Source organism: Mchenga conophoros, linkage group LG2, assembly GCF_057382185.1.
Source record: "Mchenga conophoros isolate Kocher_MC1m ecotype Shallow Benthic linkage group LG2, M_conophoros_male_GT1.1, whole genome shotgun sequence".
In the NCBI taxonomy this organism is placed as follows: Eukaryota; Metazoa; Chordata; class Actinopteri; order Cichliformes; family Cichlidae; genus Mchenga; species Mchenga conophoros.
Window position 1 is genome coordinate 6,981,839 of NC_140527.1, and position 22,130 is coordinate 7,003,968.

Below are 22,130 nucleotides of genomic sequence, written 5' to 3' on the forward strand. Positions count from 1 at the left end.
TGTAAATATTGAGTAAGGGAGGCTAGAAAATATTTGAGCCTCAGTCTAGAACCTGTCTGAGGAGAAACACAAGACTGTTGTGCTTGAAATGATCCAAGACTTGCTAGCATGACTACCATTACATGCTTATCTATCACTCTGTCACTCCAGGCTATGCACGCTGGTTTTTATTAGGACAGTTTTGGTTGAGAAGACGCAACCAAAACTCCTGCATGGTTTGGTGGGGTGTGCAAGAAGCAGATCTGCGTATCACCTGAGCACCCCCCCACCCCCCAACTCCCCCAGCCCTCTGTCTATTTCTCTGTCTCACCCTGTCTTGCTGCCTATCCTTCCTATTACCCCTCAGTGGGTCTTCTTTTCCTCATTGACAAGCACTTATTTTTTCATCTTCCCTCCTAGTTTCTTCTCCCTCTCGCTCTCTCTCTCTCTCTGTCTCTCTCTCTCTTTCATCCCTTGCTCATTTTCTGTCCCAATCCTTCTACCCAACGCACCCCTCCCACCCCCACCCTACACACCCCCTCTACCCTTCTCCCCCTCGTCTCCTCAGAGCTCCTCCGCATTAGCAGTCAGCTCCACTGCTAGACGTACTTTGTTTTTCAACCGTGGTAGAGACCGAGCGAGGGAGCGAGCGAGATACAGGGAGAGAGAGAGAAGTGAGAGAGGGTGCAGTGCGAGTGATAGAAAGAGAGAGAGCGAGAGAGCATCATTTACACAGTCATCCACGCCGAGCGGACCCAGCAGCTCGCTCTCCCTCCCTCCTCTTCCCTCAGCCACTGCTCACGATGCCAAACATTTTATGTGTTATTTAGTCATGCCTGACTTTATCGAATTTGAAAAACATGCCAGTCACGGGTACACCCTCCCCCTGTCTCCTCCCCCCTTCTGCACCCCCCCACCCACACACACACACCCAACCGCCGACATCATCCCCATCGCCCTCTCTTTCTCCGTCTCTCGTTTTAGACTCCACCATCCAGGTCTGACCTCAAGAGCCTCTTGAGCCACTGTCTTTAGGGACATTTCACTTCTAAATGAAGTTTTATTCCCAGGCTTCACCTCCCCTCCTCCTACCCCACACCCCCACCTCCTCCTGACCACCCACCCGCCCTGGGGGAAGGAGAGAAAGAGCATAATTCTAGCCAACAGAGTGTTGACTCTAAGATGGATTATTTCTGCTTGAAATCAGAGGCCATGTGCTGCTGGATAATGTGGCTGTCCCGATTTTTTTTTTCCTCCAGTGTTCTAATGATGGAGATTTGACGGGCAGGAAAATGCGGAGGAACAGAGAGACTTGTTCCACTAGGCAAGGAACGAGAGGCTGAAGAAAATCCCAACATGCCTGCTTTTTATAATCCCAAAGTCAGGATTTATGTGTGTTTTGGATTTTTTTGTTATTTAACAGTCCTGCATAGCTTAGCTGGTAGAGCAGGTCACTAACAATTCCCAGGATTAGAGAGCTGAAACCAATGATGCTAGAAAGAAAACAAAATAAAAGAGGATGGATTTATGCATTAAGGTCTGATTTAGTTATTTTTTTAATCTAACATATCTCATCAGAAGAACCCATGCACCCTTAAATGCAGGTGCTTATTTGCACAGATTTACATCTAGAAGTTATATATGACATGCCCATCTCAAAACTACAACTTAGGAGTGCCAGAAGTTGGATGTTTCAGTCATTTATCCATTACTGTAAGCTAGAAAGAGTGGACTTCTCCCTGCTTTTGGAAAATACATTAACAGTTGGTACTTTATTAGGACTTGTTACAGTAATCTCACTTAAGCTCAGCTTCGCTGCATCCTCTGCATCCTCTTGAACGCAAATACAATATGTGGGTGTATTTTTCCACAACCAAATCATGCTCATTTTTTCAAATTAGCCTCCCTTCAGTGCAATCTTTCCATGTACCCCCTGGTAACTCCAAAAGTGGTCCCCTGGGTACAAGTACTCCTGGTTGGGAATCACTAATTTAGGCAGCATTCGGGCCAACATACAGCCCTACTTTAAACAACATAGCCTCATCTTTCATTTCAATGAGGCCATTCCAATGACGCAGCGGGATGCAAGTACAGAAGGCTCCAGAAAAATAACAATAGTCGTCCAGTGAAGCCGTGGAAGTGGAAGTTGTTTCAAATTCAGCTGAATAAAGTGCAGCACCATTTAGCAAGATGTTGCTAATGTTAGATTACTTGCAGATTGTAAGTAATATTTCTACTGTTAATCTGGTGATTATTGCCACAAAAACCACAGTGGAAATAATATCCTCTGACAAATTCTCAAGTTAGAAACCAGTAATGTATTTTTCACAATTTCTTTTGTTGGTGTTTTTTTCTATATTTGAACATTTAGCAAGAACAACATCTGCAGCTGCTTTTAGTAAATGCTATCTTATTTGTTGAAAGTCTGATGGAAGTTAACGTGGCTGATATTAAAACATTTAAAAGCATATTTAAAGTATGTCATGCAAACTGGATCTCTGGGATATTGTTTTATTGTCTTACTAGCATGTGTAATTTTTTCTATCAGGGCTGTTTTCAGAAGCCCACTAAAACTACTTTGTCTTCCATATATGCCATAGCTGTCTTTGTCCATGAGGGGAAACTGTATTGTACTCTAAACAGTATAACTATTTAGCCTTTACCTGATGGGCTACAGTACAAGTACAAGTGGCACATGAAGAAAAATTCACAAAAATATTAAGGAAAAGAAAATCCAAAAGGGACATGAATATTTGGACAAAGCACCTCAAGTGCAGTTGTTAGTTCAGGACTGGTTGCTGGTTCAGATTCCCTGTGCATTTGAGTGGATGAGAATCACTTTCCCCTCCAGTAACTACTGGCTGTGCCCTTGAGCAAGTCAAGTTGCTCAAGTGGAACTGCATGGCGATGTTTGGATTAAGCCAGTGGTTGCAGAGCTGCTCTCAGGTGTGTATGTGTACATACGTTTGAAGGAGGGCAGTGCTGAAACTAAGTAGCAGTGTTCAACAGAAAATCTATAACTAGAAAAATAAGAGAAAGAAAAGCAGGCTCTTTAAGAGGGAATGTGTTGCCAAGATGTGGTTTTGAAGATGGTGTGAGTCGTTCAGCAGATTGCGTCTACACAGCTGCTCAAGAAGTAACTGAAACTGCAATATTGAGCTCTGCAGTTACAAGACGAGGCTGTAATTTTTATCCCAAGTGAAAGTAAAGGCTGTTAGATGCAGCTGTTCTTTGCTGGTGGTATACAGAATATCTGATCTGCATATCAAGTTGTCCACTAAAGACAGTCTTGCTTTATTTTTTTTAAGTAAATTCCATTTATTAATATCTCTTTTTTTACTGAGATTATTTCTTCCAAGTGCTAAAATAAAGCTGTTTTTCCACATCCTGCAAAGTATCCATCCTAAGAAATTGTGACTGTAATTGTGCTTTTCTTAGAAGTAAAAGACTAGTTTATTAAAGATTACTGGATCAACAAAAATTTTAATTAATCTTTTTTAGTTTTGATTTAGAATTCCCACATTATTAAGTTGCTCTACTTTGTCAAATTGTAAATATTAACTACTTTGATTTTGTGTGATGTTAAAATTGATGCCTTTGAGTTTGCCATTTTTGAAATGGAGATTTTGAATTGGTGAAATTGTGAAGATTGTTTTGAATGTTGAGTCAAGGCTTTCTCATAATTATTAAACACTGATACGAGAAGGAGAACCCTTTTTTTTTAAACCCTGACTTATTGCAGTGCATTTTGATGGAAACAGACCTGTAGCAGGATTTTAGGTTCTTAGTGGGGAGGTGGAGTGGGATTTTTCCTGATGTTGCAGAGGTAGAAGTTCTGAGACAAAAGAAAGTCTAAGCTGCAGAAGTTTTGGTGTGAATGTGTTTCTGATAAGAATGGTTTGTTTTGCCAAAGATGCTCCTGTGAAATTAAAGTTTATTACATTCAAATAAACTAAGATTATGCAATTAACAAATTATAGGTAATATTTCCACAATCAAGAGTTAAAACATAGAAGTAATTGCTTTTCATTGCATGATTCCAAACTATAAAATTCATCTAAGTATTGAAGAATCTGTATCTTGCATGTTTTCACAGTGCATGTGTAATGCAATGGGAAATGTAAGCCTCATGCACTGTATTATCCAGTCTTCTCCTTGAAGCCAGCTAACACAGAGGAGATAGAAACCAGACAAAGCCTGAGGGCTATAAAACACTGAAGACACTTTCTCCCTCCGTGACTCCTCCTCCAGTTTTCATCATGCAGCCTGTTCATTGTCTCTTTAGGCTTCTGTGGAAAGTTTGCACCGCAGAAGTTGTCCATCTTAATAATTCAGTTTAATACCAAACTAAGTCATGGAAGCTTATTATTCTGAAAAGTCTGTGAAACTCTTGAGCAGTATCACTCATATGAGGAATATTCAAAATTCAGTGTATTATATAAAGTGCTGTACTTGGAAGAGGTGAACTGAAAATGTATGGTGTTGTCTGCTGTTTGAAGATAGTCTTCAGTGTTCGGATTGCTGGAAGTATTGAACTGACCACAATGCACTGGAAGATTTATTTGACACTTGCTTAAAGGAAAGATCAGAGTCGATCAATCAATCAGACTCCATCGAGGAGTGAAGGATTCTGATATTGTTTCGAAAGAGAATAGAAGTCTGTCCAGTCCAGAAGCAGTGAATCGTTACATCTCAGGACAATCAATAATTTGTGTTAAACTATATACTATATGTCCTATCTCGATTCCTAGCTGATGTTCAATCGCATATATTTAAGAGTGCATACACTACAGAACTGCTAAAATATTGAAAATCATTTGTGTAGGATTATTGTTCAAGTGCCGTTCAGCTACAGCGAGACTGCATATAAACGAATGCATGCTCTGTTTGGATGCATTTTTAGTGCATGTTTAATGAACCTATTTCCTTTTTGTGTCAAAAGACAGAAAGTATAATTTTGGAAAAAAAATTTATGAACTAGATAAGACAAATAACACCAAACCATCAACCAATAAGAATTTTAAATATATAATATAAGTAAATGCTTTCTTCTTATCAAAGACAAAAGTAATCCGAGAAGGTTTGGAATAGTTCTGCTTTTACAGAGCTGGTCACAATTCCTGATAATCAATTAATCGTGTTGACCAGCAGCACCTGTCTGCTACTAATTCCTACGGAAGCTGTAAGGTTGTCCGTAGTTTTGCACAGAACTTTGTGATAAAAAGAAAATTTCTTTATCACATTTCAGCCCAGTAACAAGTAATGTAACCAGTGTCTTCTATCTGTACCTTATATTTATCTTTAAATAAGTACAAACATATATCTTTAGTAGCTTGGTCCCACAAAAATACACTCATATTGTTAATAAGTAAAGTTATGACTGTGTAGCCACTAGGGGTGCAACGATACACAAAATTCACGGTTCGGTTCGGTTCGATACTTTGGTGTCACGGTTCGATATTTTTTCGATACAAAAAAATGTTCATGCATTTTTAATTTGTCATTTATTAAAATTATAAATATATATTTTAACTCAAAAGTACAGTTTTTAAATTTAACCCTAACCCTTGTGCGTGTTTTTTATTTTGACAGCGAATGCGCACCTGCGGACCACTTATGTGCAGCCCTGGTTATTTAGCTTGTCATATTGCAGCCACAGAAATTCTTTTGTCCATGAAACCATAAAGCTGCACTTTCTTTTTGCCTTATAGTCTGATTTGTCATAACTTCTCCGTTTTGTGGTAAGCTTTTCTTTGGCTGTCACTTCTTCACCCTGACCTGTCTTATTTGGCTCAGCAGAACTGAAATGCTTTTACACACTCACTCACATAAGCTCAGCGATTCTCTGCGCGATCAACCTCTCACATGTTTAAGCTTGCTGCGGGAGATTTCACTTGTCATGTTTGCATAGTAAGCTAACGATTAATAAGACGATGTCAGAGGAATTGGTGCACAAATTATCATCACTCACAGATCAGTGCTGTCGCTCTCTATACACAGTTCGCACGATTGCAAAGTGAAAGCAAAAAAACAAGCGCAAATTCAAACGCGACTTCAATATGTCACATATTGACAGTGGCTCACCGATGCCAATGACATAATTACCCAGCTACATTTCTGAAAGAATGCAAAAGCATTGACATATATTTTTCCTACAATAGCCCGACGGGCAGGGAAGAGATAGATTTTGGTAGCCCGACTGAAAAAATCGCTAGCTCCGGGACGTCGGGCTAGCGATATTGCAAGCCCTGTATCTGATTGAGGAATCACTCATCTTTGGAAAAGAGAGTTTATTACAGAGAAATGGCTCTTTCCAAAATAAAAGCTATACTATCCGCTTCTTCTGGGCTATATTCTCAGCAGCATAAGGAGAATCATGTGCTAACAGCTGTCTAAATGACTCGGCTAAAGTTAGTAGCATGCTTGCTTTTTTTTGTCTGCTTCCACTTGTCTTTGCACTAGGATGATGTCGGCATAAATGTGCAGTCATATTCGTTGTGTTCCCGCTAGTGCTTTCAGGTTAATCTCGTTGAAATGACCTTAACGCCACAACACGGCAAATCTCCGTTAACGAGCTACCGCCGATCGCTCCGTGCATGGGGCTAGACGGCCAACACGTTAACGAGCTAACTGTGCTAGCACACTAGTTCACACCAATGTAATTGAGCATTGCATGGCACATCCAACATACTGTTTTACTTTAGTCCATGACTCGCTTACCTTCAGGGTCATACGTCACATGAAAACCAAAATAATTCCAAACGCCAGAACTGAATGAGGGTGGGGGAGGTGCCCTGCGCTCTTCCTTCTGACTATGCTGTCTGTGTTGAGCGCTCAGTGGATCTGCGCTCGACAGTGCAGCCTAGGCGGAGTAGTCGAACACAGATTCACTGAGCGCTCAACACAGACAGCATCGTCAGAAGGAAAATTGATAAAAGAAATTACAAATGTTGTATTGTTCGATACATATGCGTACCGAACCGAAAGCACTGTATCGAACGGTTCAATATCGATACGAATATCGTTGCACCCCTAGTAGCCACATCAGACACCACCTCCATTGTCAAGTTTGCTGACGACACTGCTGTTGTGGGCCTGATCTCCGACAACATCGAGACGGCCTACCTGGAGGAGATTAGGAACCTGGAGACCTGGTGCCAGGAGAATAACCTCCTCCTAAACATCAGCAAGACTAAGGAGCTGATCGTGGACTTCACTACAAAGCAGGCGAGGAATTACAAACCCCTCATCATCAGTGGCACGCCAGTGGAGAGAGTGGACAGTTTCCGATACCTGGGTGTCCACATCACTCAGGACCTGTCATGGTCCTGTCACATCAACACCCTGGTTAAGAAAGCCCGTCAGCGTCTCTTCTTCCTCAGAAGACTTAGAGACTTCCATCTGCCACTGAAGGTGCTCAAGAACTTCTACTCCTGCACCATCGAGAGCGTCCTGATGGCAAACATCTGCACCTGGTTTGGGAACAGCACCAAGCAGGACAGACGAGATCTGCAAAGGGTGGTGCGCTCAGCCGAACGCATCATTCAATCAGAGCTCCCTGACCTGCTGTCCATCTACACCAAGTCCAAAGCTAGGAAGATTATGATGGATCTCTCCCATCCCAACAATGGACTCTTCTCACTGTTGAGGTCTGGGAAGCGCTTCCGCTCCCTTAAGGCCAAAACAGAGAGAATGAGGAGGAGCTTCTTCCCCCAGGCTATTCGGGGCCTGAACCAGGTGTAGGACTGGACTCTCCCAAACACGTCACTATAAGACTGGACTCTCACACACGTCACCACACATTTCCTATAATCCATAATTCCTATAACTTATAATCCTTATCTTTATAATTTCTTCTGCTATTTGCACATTCTTTACTGTAAATTCTTAAGTTAATTTGTAAATTTTTGTAGTAAACTGTAAATTGTAAATATTGTAAAACTTTTCTTCTGTCATTTAATGGTCGGGCATTGTACAGCTACAAGCATTTCACCCCCATGCCATACTGTGTATGGTTGTGTGTGTGTGACAAATAAAATTTGAATTTGAATTTGAATTTGAAGTTATCTCACAGTCTGATCACACCTTCTTTGCTGGTGTATGAGTATTTATAGCATTCAGAGCGGTGATATCAGATAGTATCAAATTAAAACAAAGCAACAAAGCAAAGGTTTTGGGTGATTGCTTGGGTTTACGCATGTGATATCCAAGAGGTTTGCATTCTTTTGTGAAATTATAAAATGGTTTTGAAGGAATCCATGCTCATAGTCATCAAATTAAAAGAACAGTTGTCAGTTTTCCCACTTTCTCTCTGAAAATGAGTTAAGAAAATTGATACCGCTGTACATGTGTTCAGCCAGGAGTTGATTAGATTACCTTATTGTGAGGTTTGAAGAAAAGCAAATCATCCAAGCTGGCTCTGTTCAAAGTTCGAACATAGTGCCTGGTGGATTGACCCGAATGCCGAGTGGTTGGGGTTCATACAGCAACCCTCCATATGCTCTGAGCACTGGATCCAGTTTGACTGTCAGTCTGGCACCATGTGCTGCATGTTCTTTTCCTGCACTCTCTCCTACATTTTTTGTCTCCATCCCCAGTTTTCCTGCCAAAGTAAAAGCAAAGATGTCCCCAAAACCAATGCTTAATGCCCATCTAAAGTTTATTAATTGATAGACTGTATCTGATTTGTTTAATCTGTATGCAAACACAAGTGTGTAGATAAAACGTTAACCTAATTTGTGGTTTAAGAGCTTTTGAACTTTGCACACAGCCAGGATTCTTGCTTCCTGCTGGTTCAAGTATTTATGCTAAGTTAAGCTAATTGTCTCACCGCTCCAGCTCAGTAACTGACAGATTTAAGAGTAGCATCAATCTTCTCATCTACCTCATGGCAAGAAACAAACAAGCTAATTATCCCTTTTTAGAAAAGGGAGTGGTTCTGGTAGTATCTATACAGAAGCTGTTGTATAATGCATATACATTGAAACTAGCAGCAGAAAAGTCATATAATGTATAGCCTGTACATTATATGCTGCATACAGTATAAGAGTAGGAGTCTATAAATTATGCAGTTGCAAGTATAGACAGAGTGATGGTAGCAATAGCATTATAGTCTACAGTAATAGCCGTATATTTTTCCCTATCTCCACCACTCGGCATTTCATATTTGGGCTCTGACTGTATTTTTCAGCTCTGTCCTCTCTTTTGTTTCCTCGCAGCAATCGGCCGGACGTTGATCCCCCGTTATTTCAGCACAGTCTTTGAGGGAGGGGTCACTGAGCTCCACTACATCCTTAAACACTCCAAGGAGTCGTTCCACAACTCCTGCATTACCCTGGACTGTGATCAGTGCACCATGGTCACCCAGCACGGGAAACCAATGTTTACAAAGGTAACACCTGACCCCTGAGCTTCTCCCAACATGAATAATTGATCACAGGCTATGATAATGGCCCAGGCGAGCCACTTAACTGGTTAAAGATCAAATTCATTTACACCCTTTGAGTCTTTTTTTCCCCCTTTATCCACTTTCATGTTGTACATGGGTTTTGAAGTCACATCTGGGGGCTTTACTGTTTATGCTGTGGAATTAATTATATGATGAATTTATGGGTTATCCACTTAGTTTGCATAGATTTCAAGTGTTCATCTCTGATATCTGTGGGAAAAATATTAAAGATTGTGTGACATTTTAGTTACAGTAACTTGAAATTGAAGTAACTTAATATGCTTGTCCTTATTTTCTGTCATATGGCAACTGGCAGAATGGTTGATGCCCAAATTCAACATGATAAAAGTGTCAAGTCATGAAGTAATTATATTTGCAGGTACCATCAATTCTGTGAGGTAGAAACTGCTCTAAACACTCCAATACTCTAAAGATATCAACAGTTTTTTTTTCTACTCTTGTTTTCATACATTGACTAGAAAAGTGGATATCCTAATGTGGTCATCTCAGGCAGACATATCTGCTGTTCATATGTTTTGCTTATGAGGTGCAACTGAGGAAATTTGGTCTAAAAGAAAGGTGCCCTTAAAAGGAGACGAATTAAAACAGCTTTTTTTAGATGGTGGGTGAGCAGAGCCGCACCAAGGGCCAGTCTGAGTGAGTCAGCAAATTATTTTCACTATCAGTCAGTCGATTCGTAGCTTTTTTTCTTTTTCTTTAATTTTTTAGAGGAATCCTGCAGTTGTGTCCTGTTTTAGTGGATATGTGCTTAGATGTGAATATTAAATCTTACACATTCATTACTCAAAAGTGCAGCTTTAATAATATGACATATTTTATACCTGTCTAAACATGCACCTTACATGAATTTTCTTAGGCCAGATATCTCCAAGCTACTGTAAATATCAAATATGCTCATATTTACTCTTTTCACTTCTAGACCTCAAAATCTACTGGTATTGCTCATATTAATGCTGGATTCCTAATCCTCCAGATGCTCCGAAGATATTGCTAGGGGGACATGAATAAGACTTTTGAAGAGTAAAGTTTAGTTCGCAGTAACAGGAAACACAAATTGCACAGGTGAAATAATCCCAAACTGACACCAAGGTCTTCTGAAAGCACTAAAGATGAGCTCATCTGCTTTTGTCTTGTGGGAGAGAAATCCCTTGTGAGCTGGAGTGAATATCTGCTTCACCACAGTCTGATCTAGATGGCTCGCTGACTCTTAGTGTTCTTCTGCTGACTGTCTAAATGAATCTGAGGCCAGATAGCTTGTCAGCGCAGAGCAGCCGAGCTAAAGGGATTCCATGTTCCCTGTACCATGAACCCTGAGCTGAAGCACCAGACCGGATTGTTCTGACATTAAACAGCTATACGCCCTCTTGTTTTCAGGACTTGACAGCATACACTCACTCGTGGGTGTGTGTGTCAGTGTGTGTATTGTGCAGAGCGCAAAATTAAGCTTTGTGATCTGCCAGAGGCTGTTAGGCTAAAGGGTGAATTAAGCAAATTATTTTCTAAAAAGAAATAAACATAATCTGCCAATGGGCATAGATTTCTTTTAGCTTTAAGAACAAGTAGACTTCACAATTTCACAGACTTTATTGGCTTTGGGTAATCTTTTTCCTAATAATAAGGCATTGATTTATCTTTTGATGTTTTGCATTTAGCTGTTAAGTTGAATTGAGAAAACCCTTCAAATAGTTTGACATGGATTTTCTTTAATGCTAAGTGACATACAATAGTATTATGTCATTTCAATTTCAAGTAGTTTCAACTTTTGCATAAATGTATAACCTATAGAAACTGCTTTGATAGTATCCTGTCAGTTTGATTGAGCAAGATAATTTGCCAGGGCTCTCTGAAAGTTGACTGAGAGTCAGGAATAAACTAATATGATCACATTTATGATTCTACATTATGATATTGTTTACACAAAAACATTTAATAATATTGAATGCTCTGTTAGAAACATTTTTTTTAAGTTGATTGAACTGCTTTTAGTTTTACTAACATCCACTTCCACCTTCCCTTTCTCACTTGTAAAGAGAAATTACTGAACATTAGCAAATATACAGATTTTCATATCACTGAACTACTGGGGTTCTTCACTAACAAACAGGTGGTTAGCTAGCAGCCCCAAATCACATGGGATTGGATAAATAATGTATTTTTCCAATAAGCCATCAGACATATCTTGGTCTATATTCAGATTGCTGACAGTTGTGGCCTAAAAGCTGGTTTTTTGGCTCATTTTGACTCAGATCTGTTTTTCCTGACAGTGCAAATAACACAATGACAGTGATGTTTTGATTTGGCCCACTTTCATATGCAATCCTTAAGCCAGGTGTACACTACAATTTTGGGCTGGCTCAGTCAAAAGCTGATGGATGTGAAAGAATCATAATTTTATCTTTGGTAGTGTCTCCAAAGCAATGCTCCTGCATCATGGAGAGAAAGAAGTTCAAAGTTGGCTGTTTTAACAGTCTTGTGACTAAAAAAATCCTAAACTCTGACAGTGCCAGAAATGAACACCTCATAGCGTGACTGCTGCCAAGTCCTGCGTCTACTAACCAACCAGGAAGAATCTAGTACGATATGGATATGATGCACTGGCCAACTTCCCAAGGCACTTGGGAAGAAAAAAAGAAAAGAAAAAAAACAAAACAGAACAAACCCATGTTAAATAAATGGCAGTACAATGGAGAAAATAAAATGTTTGGACTCGAACAAAGAAGAAACTCTAGTTGAGTTGTGGCAGCAGCAGCCTTGTTTGTATGATGTGTTCTCCAGCTGTTATCGTGACTGCAACAATAAGGATGTAGCCTGGAAACAAATAGCCGAGAAATAACAGATGCGCGTGTTGGCTATCATTCAGTACTTATTATCATCATAGAGTCTGCATACATCAAACTTGACGTCCTGCACGAGTAGATCCATGTTGCACTGTGCGGTTTGCAGTGAACTGACAAGATTGCTGCAACCCCACAGTCTGTACGCACCCAAATCAGATACAATCTTTCTTTTTTCTTTTTTTGCAGTGCGACCTCACGGTGAACTGACAAATCAGAATTCACTTGACTTTCACATCACTCCACCATCCTGCAGAAAGACTCTTGTGGGGTGTCGCTGGCAGATGTAGTTTGATGTAACCAAGGCATGCCTTATTTTTTGATTACACTTGTTTCACTGAGGCCATCGCAGTCCCACCAGTACTGGCTCTATCTGTGCTTCAACATATACCTCAAGTAAAGTAAACCAGCAGCCACTGCGCCATAAAAAGCAATAATTTAAAAAACCGTGGATAGTCTCATTGCTGACAGCTAGGGGTGGGCGATAGAAACAATATACGATAGAAACTATATAAATTTGGTCAACAATAGAGATTTTGACTATACCGCTTCATGATGTCATCAAGCTGCGCCTGTTTTGGTCGAAAGCATCGCAGTGGCTACAACAATTATCATCTGCAAATTATGCAGACAGTCATAGCAAAGAGATGAAGCACTTTTGAAATATGGGGAAAGCCAAAAACTGCTCTTCCTCCACTTCCGTAACATTGATACATTAATGCTGAATTCTCTCGCAGCTGCTCTATGTTGCAGTATTTTAATAACTAACCTTGTGTTGTGGATGAATGATCTCAGTTGTTCTCCTGACTGACGTTTGCCCCGTGTATAGCATCCTGCTATGCGATTGCATTTGTCCCTGACCACCAGAATCCCTCACGTTAACTTTTATCAAGTGGAAAAAAGTTGGCGTTCATCCTCCAGCTTCACTGTGCTAATGTTATGCTAACATACCTGTGTTGCTAGCAATCACGTAGCACAACATTATATACCAGGTAGTCCAACTTCAGTAACCCTGCAAACGCCACTGCTGTTTAGTTTCCTGTCTTCATTTATGTTGGAAGTGGTAGCAGAGCTGTACGTTTGAATTAGTTTCAAAAATCTCTCAGTCAGAACATAGTATGTCATGTTTAGGTGGAAACTAGCGAGCTAACTTCCTGTTAACTTCTAACTCCGTTAAATTTAATAACTTCTGTTTTCATGGATGCCTGGATGTTAAACGTAATTGTTACACCTGGTAAAGCAGCAACACTGATGATTTTATTAAAAATTAAAGAATTTAGACCGTTCTTAACTCTGTGTTCGTTTGACTTTGGGACCTTTTTGGACCCAGATTACTCCGCAAAGCTCCTCACTATGGCAGCCGTAATGCTCTGACAATCCATCAAGCAGTGCGGCTTACCAAAGTTGTACTAAAACATTTTTTAACAGATTTCTGCACGCCAAAATGTTTTTGAGATTTTGAGAAAATTAAAGGATTTTAAGTGTGCTTTATAGTGTGGAAAATACGTTATACAGAAGAAAAGAATATATCGCAATATATATCGTTACCGCACATGCTTCAAATTATATCGCGATATGAATTTTAGGCCATATTTTAGCCCTACTGACAGCTGCTCACATCTACAGCACATCACTTTATAAATAAAACTTTAATGATAGGATCAAGTTATTAAGCATACTAGTGTTTTGCAGGAAGAAAGGGGGCAAAAAAACACATGTCCTATCTATAAAAAAAGTTATGTTTGCATAGGTAGAGTGTATAAACATTGCATGAAGAAACCTGGTTTAATTGCTTGTGTGCTATGTTGGAGTACATTAACATGCAAGACTGCCTGCATTTAAGTTTGTAGCGAGGGGGCACATGAGCCCAGTGTTTCAGTCAATTTTGTATTCATGTAGGGGTTAGTGGCTGAGTGGAGGTTGGGTGTAGGTTGAGGGGGTCTCTTTGTGTTATTATATTAGTAAATGAGTAAACAATCCCAGTAACACATACAGGAAATATCTTTTAATGTTTTTCTGCAGTTCTGTAAACAAGTCTTTTCAAAAAGAATAACACCAACAACACCCCCCCACCCCACCCAAAAACAAAATATATTACAAGTGTCCAATATTAACCATACAGAACGGGAACAGAACTGCCCCGGCCCGGTCAACAAAAAGCTAAATTTGATGCTTGCAGCGCTGCTCTCTTTTCATCTTCACCTAAATTGGATGAGAAGAATTAATTCATTAGAAAAAAAATTCCAATAACTGAGCGTGTTCTCCCTGAGCTCCCAGCAGCAGCAGCAGCGAGCCTGCAGCTCTGGAGGCCCGAATCTCAATCAGCTCTGCCTCGCCTCGCTTTCCTCTACCACAACCACCCTCCTCCCCACCATCCCTCTCCACCCTCCTCCTCCCCCCCGTCTCTCATCCTCCTCCCTGGCTTGCTGGCTCGCTCATTCTCCTTTTGCTCTCTACTCCACATCTCTCTCTCTCTCACTCACCCACCACCCCCCTACCCCTGCACCCCCCCCCCCACACACACACACACACACCCCTCATCCCTAGAGAAATCATCCCCAGCTCCCAACTCGCTCTCTTGCTCTCCCTCTCGCTCTCTCTGCCTATATCTGTCTCTTTCCTTTCCTGCTGCTACCTCTCTCTGTCTTTCAAAATTTCTCATTTTGAGCACAATGAAAGAATAATTTTGCTTTGCTTTATTAAAAATTTCTTCTTGTTTTCATAGTTTCGGTCATCTTCCCAAACAGAAATAAAAACACTGTAGTTACTCTTTCATTTTAGTGACTACTCATCAATTATATTTGTAAGATGATCAGAATGAATGCTTTCAGGGGCATTTCGTTCTTTTCATTGTAGACTAAATAGTAGATAGATAACAGAAAATTGGATAAACAAACAACAAAAACAAACCAAATATCCTTTGCTGAACAAAAACTAGTGATGTAGTGGTCCATGGTTAGCCTCCTGGGGTTTCTGTTGTGCCCCAGTGAATCCGACAGTTACTGTATTAAATAAACTTCCAGGTCTGTTTAATGCCTATTGTTATTAAAAACCTAAATATTAAAATTATGAACTGAGGTTGCACACAGGCTTCTCGGGTTGAATTGCATTTTCCTTCATTCTTAAGGTACATGCAGCATTTCCAGGATTGTATGTGTTCTAAATTTGGCTTTACCCGCAGGTAAGATGGTTAAAGTGCACGGCTCCTAAATGGGAATTTGTTCTCATAGATGGTTTGTATTTTGTTTCAGACACTGTTGATTGTTCGCTCCAGTACTTCTGTGACTGTTTTGCATCAACATGACCCATAGAGTATTAGTGTGGCTGTCAAACCACTGATATCAACTGAGACATAACCCATTGTGTATAACTTACAAGTGGATTTATATGGAAACCTAAATGTAGTATTTTGCTTAACATATTGTTTTGAAATATTAGATAAATTACTTACTATTGCAGCAATAAATGACCAATTACACTCACTACGTATTGTTTAATGATTACATTTGATCATAATGTGGACAATCTGTGATGAAAAAAGAGCAGGCAGCAGTATTTGAACAAGCTTAGTACAGTTTAATGAATTCATGTGTTCTTTTTTTTTTCTTTACCTTTGTGTTGTTGCTAATCTCGTGTGGTGCTACAGACTAACGAACGGGTTGGGCTAGCAGGACACTAGAGTGGGTGGCTTTCTCCAGGGGCTGGTGGACACTCTGTGGCGGGCCCACAAAGCAGCGAGGTGTTGACAAGGTGACACAGGGTGCCAATTTGACCAAGAACTCCCAACCTCCGAGCCACCCCAGGTATCCCAGCACCTCTATTCACTCTCTGCAGGCCTCGCTTTCCCTGACCAGTCTGTGTTAGCTCCGGGGGCACGGCCCTTGTTACCGGTGCCCAGCTGGGGGTTTGTGCATGCTGGGAGGTGAGCGAACAGCAAAAGGCGAAAAGGCGAGTTCGTGACACAGTGATCTCAGCTGAAGTAAATTTAATTCCCTGAGTGGATTTTTTTTTTCCTTGGTGAGAAATTGACTAGCTGATGTGTTATTCCTGATATATGCTTTGCTTTGAATGTGGCCAGCAGTGTCTACCGCACATTTCTTATAATTGTATGTATTAATTGTGCATATCTATCAATATCCATTTATCGATGCCTTTATTTATTTATTTAATAATGGTTGTTGTTAAACAACAGAATGAATAGTTAATGGTTACTGATGGTTACTATGGTTCTGAAAATATGTCCCAAAAAATCTGAAATTTTGTAAATCATAAATAAAAACAAACAACTGCATGTAAAAAATAAATATTTTTAATGCGACTCCAGCAACCTACCTAAAATAGTTGGGACAGGAGTTTGTGTACCCCTGTGTCACCGCTTCTTTTAACAATACTGGATTATGTAAGGGTTTGGGAACTGATGAGGGTTTGTATTGTTCATTCTTACTTGATATAGATTTTCAGCTCAACATGCGTTCTGCTTCATAATGCATCAAATGTTTTCAGTGTGTTACAGGTCTGGACTATTTAAGCACCGGCACTATCTAATGTCACATTCCTTTTATCTCAGGAATCAGATGTTGATCGTTATCCAGTGCAACACGATATCACGCCAAAGGGTGTCATAGACACGCTTGCTTTGCCTCTCCAATGCGTGAAATTGACAAGCATGCAGAATTTGCAGTACCAGCAGGGGGCGATGATATATTTATGTTTAAGTTGCTGGTGACCGTGGAAGGTACATTTCAGGGTGCTTCTATGCCAAATGATTAAGCTAGGTGGCTAATATGTACTTACATATAAATGTGTTGGTAATGCCTCTTTAGACGCTTTTCTGTGATTATTTTAATGTTGGCTTGAATTTGTCTCTACCCGCAGACAAGATGGTTTGCAAAGTCAGGGTTCCTGCGACTCTCCGAGTGGTATATCTGACTTATGGGAGCATCCCAGTTGAAAATTGTGATTGAGCACTCAGGATTTAGGACCTCTCACTTCAAATTGATTATTGCACTATTGTGGCTTTATGCTGCTGAAATGTATGTAGAATGTAGTTTTGATATAGTAGACAAGAACATAGCTGAACACAGCTCATATTATTCCAAATCTTATATACGTACTGTGTATCACAGAGCATTATTTGTGCCTTCACAAATGTTCCTATTACCAGTGACATGTACGCTCATGCAGCCCCATAATATCATTAATGTTGGCTTTGAGTTGTGTGCTAATAATGTACTGGACGGATGAGTATAGTAAAAGTAAGATTGTCTGTTTACACAATGGTCTAGTTTCTTATCTATACCTATGGGCATCTGTTCAAGTGGAAGGAACAGCTTCATCCAAAGGGTCGCTGGGGTCTCCCTTAAAGATAGGGTGAGGATCCCAGCCAGTCACAAAATACTACTCTTACACATCAAAGGGAACCAATTGAGATGGTTCAGGTATCTGATTAGGATGCCTCCTAGGCACATCTAGTCAAGGTGTTTTGGGTATGTTGTACCAGAAAGACCCTGGAGCTGACCCAAGAGACCTCCTGGCTTGGGAATCCCTCAGTGTTCCCCCTTGGAAGAGCTAGAGAAAGTGACTTGGGAGAGGGAGGTCAGGTTTGCAAGTCATGAATATGCAACAGTTATTTACAGTTTATGTGTTCTGCTGCTATCGTAGACTTTAAAGTCAGGTTTGGTACGGATGCTACAACTTTGTGAGTGCTAACTCTGAATTCAACGGGAAAAAAATTCTAAATTGGAACTTTTTTAATGCAACTTAATGCTTCAATTGGATGCACTATTATGGATCAATGCTGCTGAAATATGCATATGTGACACTGTATACACTATAACACTAAAGGTGTTCAAGAGTCATATACTCAAGTCATTAAGGTTCAGCGTTATCTTCAGTTTCTTCAGTTCAAGTGTGTGGTGTGTGTGTGTAGACAGTTATGTTGTTGTTAGTACTACTTGGGTAGTGTGTTGTATTAAGATCTCATAAGCTTATTTGTCCAGAGGCAACGCAGCTGTCACTATCAAATAAGTTGGGTGCATCATGGCTGGGGATGTTGAATCCTGGCTTGCTACAATTGGATGAACTCGTCACTTAGAAACAGACTCCATTTAAAAAAGGAAACCTGAACAAGGCAGTGAAAATATCCTGTATTGTATTTGTATTGTACAGCAACTTCATCACCATTAGTGACCATGTTTCTCTTGCTCTTCATATGCAACAACGTAATTCAGTCTATAATGAATTCAGTGAACTGGACTAAGAATCATATCCATAGGCAAATAATATACACTTTTGTGAACAATAGCCACAATAATCCAGTTCTCACTGAAATGTTAGAATGCATCTCATTGCAAAAAGAGGGAAAATACAAATGTGTTTTGCGATGATACTTACCCAAAGACCACTTATACTAGGACAGAAAATAAAACTCAAAAACTAGTTTCTACAGTTTAAGATAAACATCTCCGATTGGTTTGTGATAGAGTGTAATTTTGTGAACCACACAAAATTACTGCTAATGCTTGCTGTGCTAACCCAGTTAGTTAATTCACTGGAGATTCATAATCCAAAAAAGAAGTACATCAGCATCAAAACAAAAAGCATCCTTCTATCCCAACAAGCAAAGGAGTAAAACTCAACTTTATGTCGTCAACCATGAGCTCAAACGATAGACTCAAGTTCATAAACACTAGCTTGTTGTAGTGCCACCTACTGACCTTTTTGTGTAACGGCAGAATTAATCTGCTGTATAAAATATATATAAGTCGATTTTATGCAGGTTATATGTAGAATGTGGTTTGCGATGGTCTTCCTATAATAAGCAAGGACTTTCCTGGAAAAAAGTGTTTTCTTTGGGACAGCATGTATTTATAAATGTATATATTGTATACCACTGAGGCTTAATGGTGCCTTCACAGGTGTTTATATTACCAGTGGTATGTACAGTAATGCACACTAATGCATGTTGCTCATTAGCTTGATGGATAATCTTTTCTTCAATTCTCTTCAATTTCCTCTATCTTTACCCTTTCAGCGTTGGTTTAGAGCCTTTTTTTTTGCACTAGTTGGTATTTTTTGCACCTGCCATCTTTAACTGGGATTTTACATTTACAGTATTTAACATCTCAAGTTTTAATTTCATGATGATTACTATAATAAATTTGCAAAGGTTTTTTTTCCATTACATTTTATTCACCTCTGTACTTTTTTCACCAGGGTCCATGAGATTATATACATTTCAACCTCTATTCAAAGCCAGAAGAGGCAGTCAGGGAACATGGGGATAGAATAGGAGGGGATATCACAACTAGCCAGCAGTCAAACTGACAGTACTGCAGTTACCTCTTAATAGCAAAGCCACTGAGAGATCCCAATGAAATGCTGTTCTTAAGTTTAAACTATAATCTGCAGCACACATGTCATAATTATCATAAATAAAATGTGTTTGTTGATTTAAAAGTTAATTTCAGCTATTAAATTAGGCTCACAGTTGGAAGGTGATTATAATTTTCATGGAGAATATTAAAATATCCTGGGGCAACATTAGAGTATATATATGTTTTACTTTAAGGCTGTAATTGCTGATCATTTTCGTTTTTGATTAATTGATCAATCACGCGGTCTTTAAAATGTCAACAAAATGACTAAATGTTGTAGTAGCTGTAGTAGAAAATTAATAATCCCAGTAGATATTTATATAGGAGGCAGTTTCTGAGTGACTGATTTATTTCTTATGCAGACTTAACATATAATATAACACACTTTATTCACGTGTACGTTATTACTAACAGCATTTCTACAGACTTCTCAGTAGTTACTAATCATGTTGAGTTAGAGAACTATAACCAATGTCAGCAGTTTGTTGCTAAAATATATTTTACTTTAGCCAGCTCTGATCTTGTTCATATTCACCAGAAGTAGTTATCAGGTCTTATATTAATCGATTTAATGACCTTCAGCTCCTCTGTTATTAATGATTGCCAGGTTAGGGTACAGTATTGAATATTGTCTCGGCAGCAGGACGTTGTTATTCTTTCTTGCTCTTTTGAGCTGGAGATCCCCTGATCTCAGCCCCGTTGTGTGGAAGATTTATGACTCTGCTCTTAAATCAATGGGGACTCTCTGCGAGGGGCCGTACCATTTAATGGACCACTTTTTAATTTAAGGGGATTTTCCTTCTTTTAGTTTTCATAAGGGAACACTTTTTGGCTAAAAATAAATGGTTACAACCATGCTGAGAAATATTAGATTTTAACCGATTGACTTTCACTATGGTGAAATAAATAGCTTTGTATGATTGAATCTATTCTGGAATCTGTGGGAAAAAAGAAAGCCTTCCTTGGTTGCATTTGTGGTTAATATAGCGTCTCTGCACCAGTGCCACTAAGATAAATTCCTGCGCATTTATTGCGCTTGGCAATTAACGGGATTCCTATTCTGGTTCTGATTTAGGCAGCTTACCAATTTATTTATCAGTTTCAGGGAGGCAGAAAGCTTGCAGAGAGAAATAGGAGCAATAGTAGATGCAGTGCTAAGGACACTCACTGTTGGCACTATGGAAAAAAGAATCAATAGTGCATTGTTATTTCACTGTAGGCTACAGCACCTGGAACGCATCAGAAGATACCAGCTCACTAGTAAACACAATTCAAGTTATTTAACTGCTGGTGGGTAAATTACACAAATCTACTAAAAGCAGACTCCCAGGAATGATGTAAAAGAGATACCCGTTTCCCTCAAATTGGCCTATTATATATAATATTTGGGCTTTTAATAGGTTTCATAAGCCCAGGGGGTAAAAACCTATATGCTACAGAGTGACAATGATGTATTTTATTTCACAGGAGGAAAAGAAAGAAAAGACCAAAGGTAACATTTATGAGGGGGTTTTTTTGTTTTTGTTTTTTGTTCTTTTTTTAACATTTAGCAGCAGTTTAAAGAGGCAGTTTACAACTGTCATACTCATAATGCCAAATGGTCTGGGTACCTAGAGGTCAGTGATTAATTACTTTGGACTTATGTGGTAGGAAGTGTATTTTCGATATACTTTTTTTTTAACACTTATTCAATGTCTGTAGTTTTAAAGTAAAATAAAATGTGATACAGTATATGTCAAAAGTTAAATGAGTTAGGAAAGTTGGTCACATAACTGCATTTTTAGGTAATCAAGAACGTTTTTTTTAAATCTGTCTATTTTAAATCTTTATGGAAGACATCAGTTTATCCTAAAATGTAAATATAATCCCTAAATTTGCAAATACATAGTTTTACTTCTATTTGAAGCTATTTTTATTTCAGTCTGTTACGTGCTGTGATGTGTCCCTGCTTTCCCTTTCAACTCTAAGGTCAGCCACTGGACAAACTGCTGTTGGAATTAAACTTAAATAAATAAAGAGAGTTGTCACTGTCCATTAAACACCACAGATTATTTCCAAACATTTCTGTAGTCAAATCTAATCTTATCTAGCCCAGACAAGCCTATTATCAAACGATGCAGATCCTTTAAACGCGTTTACACATAAAACCACTGTATCAGCATTTTTGTGACAGTTGTGTCAATCACTGAAAGAAAATCACAAGTTTTTCATTTACTATATAAGGTTTAAGACCAATTTGGAGCATAGACACAGACCAAGAGTTTGGTCTTGTTTGAGTAAATTAAAACCAAATTTTAAAATGACATAAATAAATAATTTCTTTTTTATGCAGAAGAAGACACATCAAGAAATCCAGTATTGCAGCTCAGCAACCAGTAAGCGTAAATAGAAGAATATTTACAATCCAGTAAATACTTCATCTTAGTTATTCCTTGAGTACACACTAATCATGGCAGGTCTGACTTCATGCAC

General features: G+C 39.3%; 1 protein-coding gene across 4 annotated transcripts in view; it reads left to right on the plus strand.

Annotated features, from left to right (window-relative positions):
• The window catches only part of ldb2a (LIM domain binding 2a), a 112,978-nt gene that overhangs the window by 60,661 nt on the left and 30,187 nt on the right, over positions 1-22,130 (plus strand). For all 4 annotated transcript variants that reach the window (XM_085284673.1, XM_085284683.1, XM_085284656.1 and 1 more), the window contains exon 3: positions 9,198-9,370. In XM_085284673.1, coding sequence (XP_085140799.1) covers positions 9,198-9,370 — 173 coding nt within the window. The remainder of the gene's footprint in view (positions 1-9,197; positions 9,371-22,130) is intronic.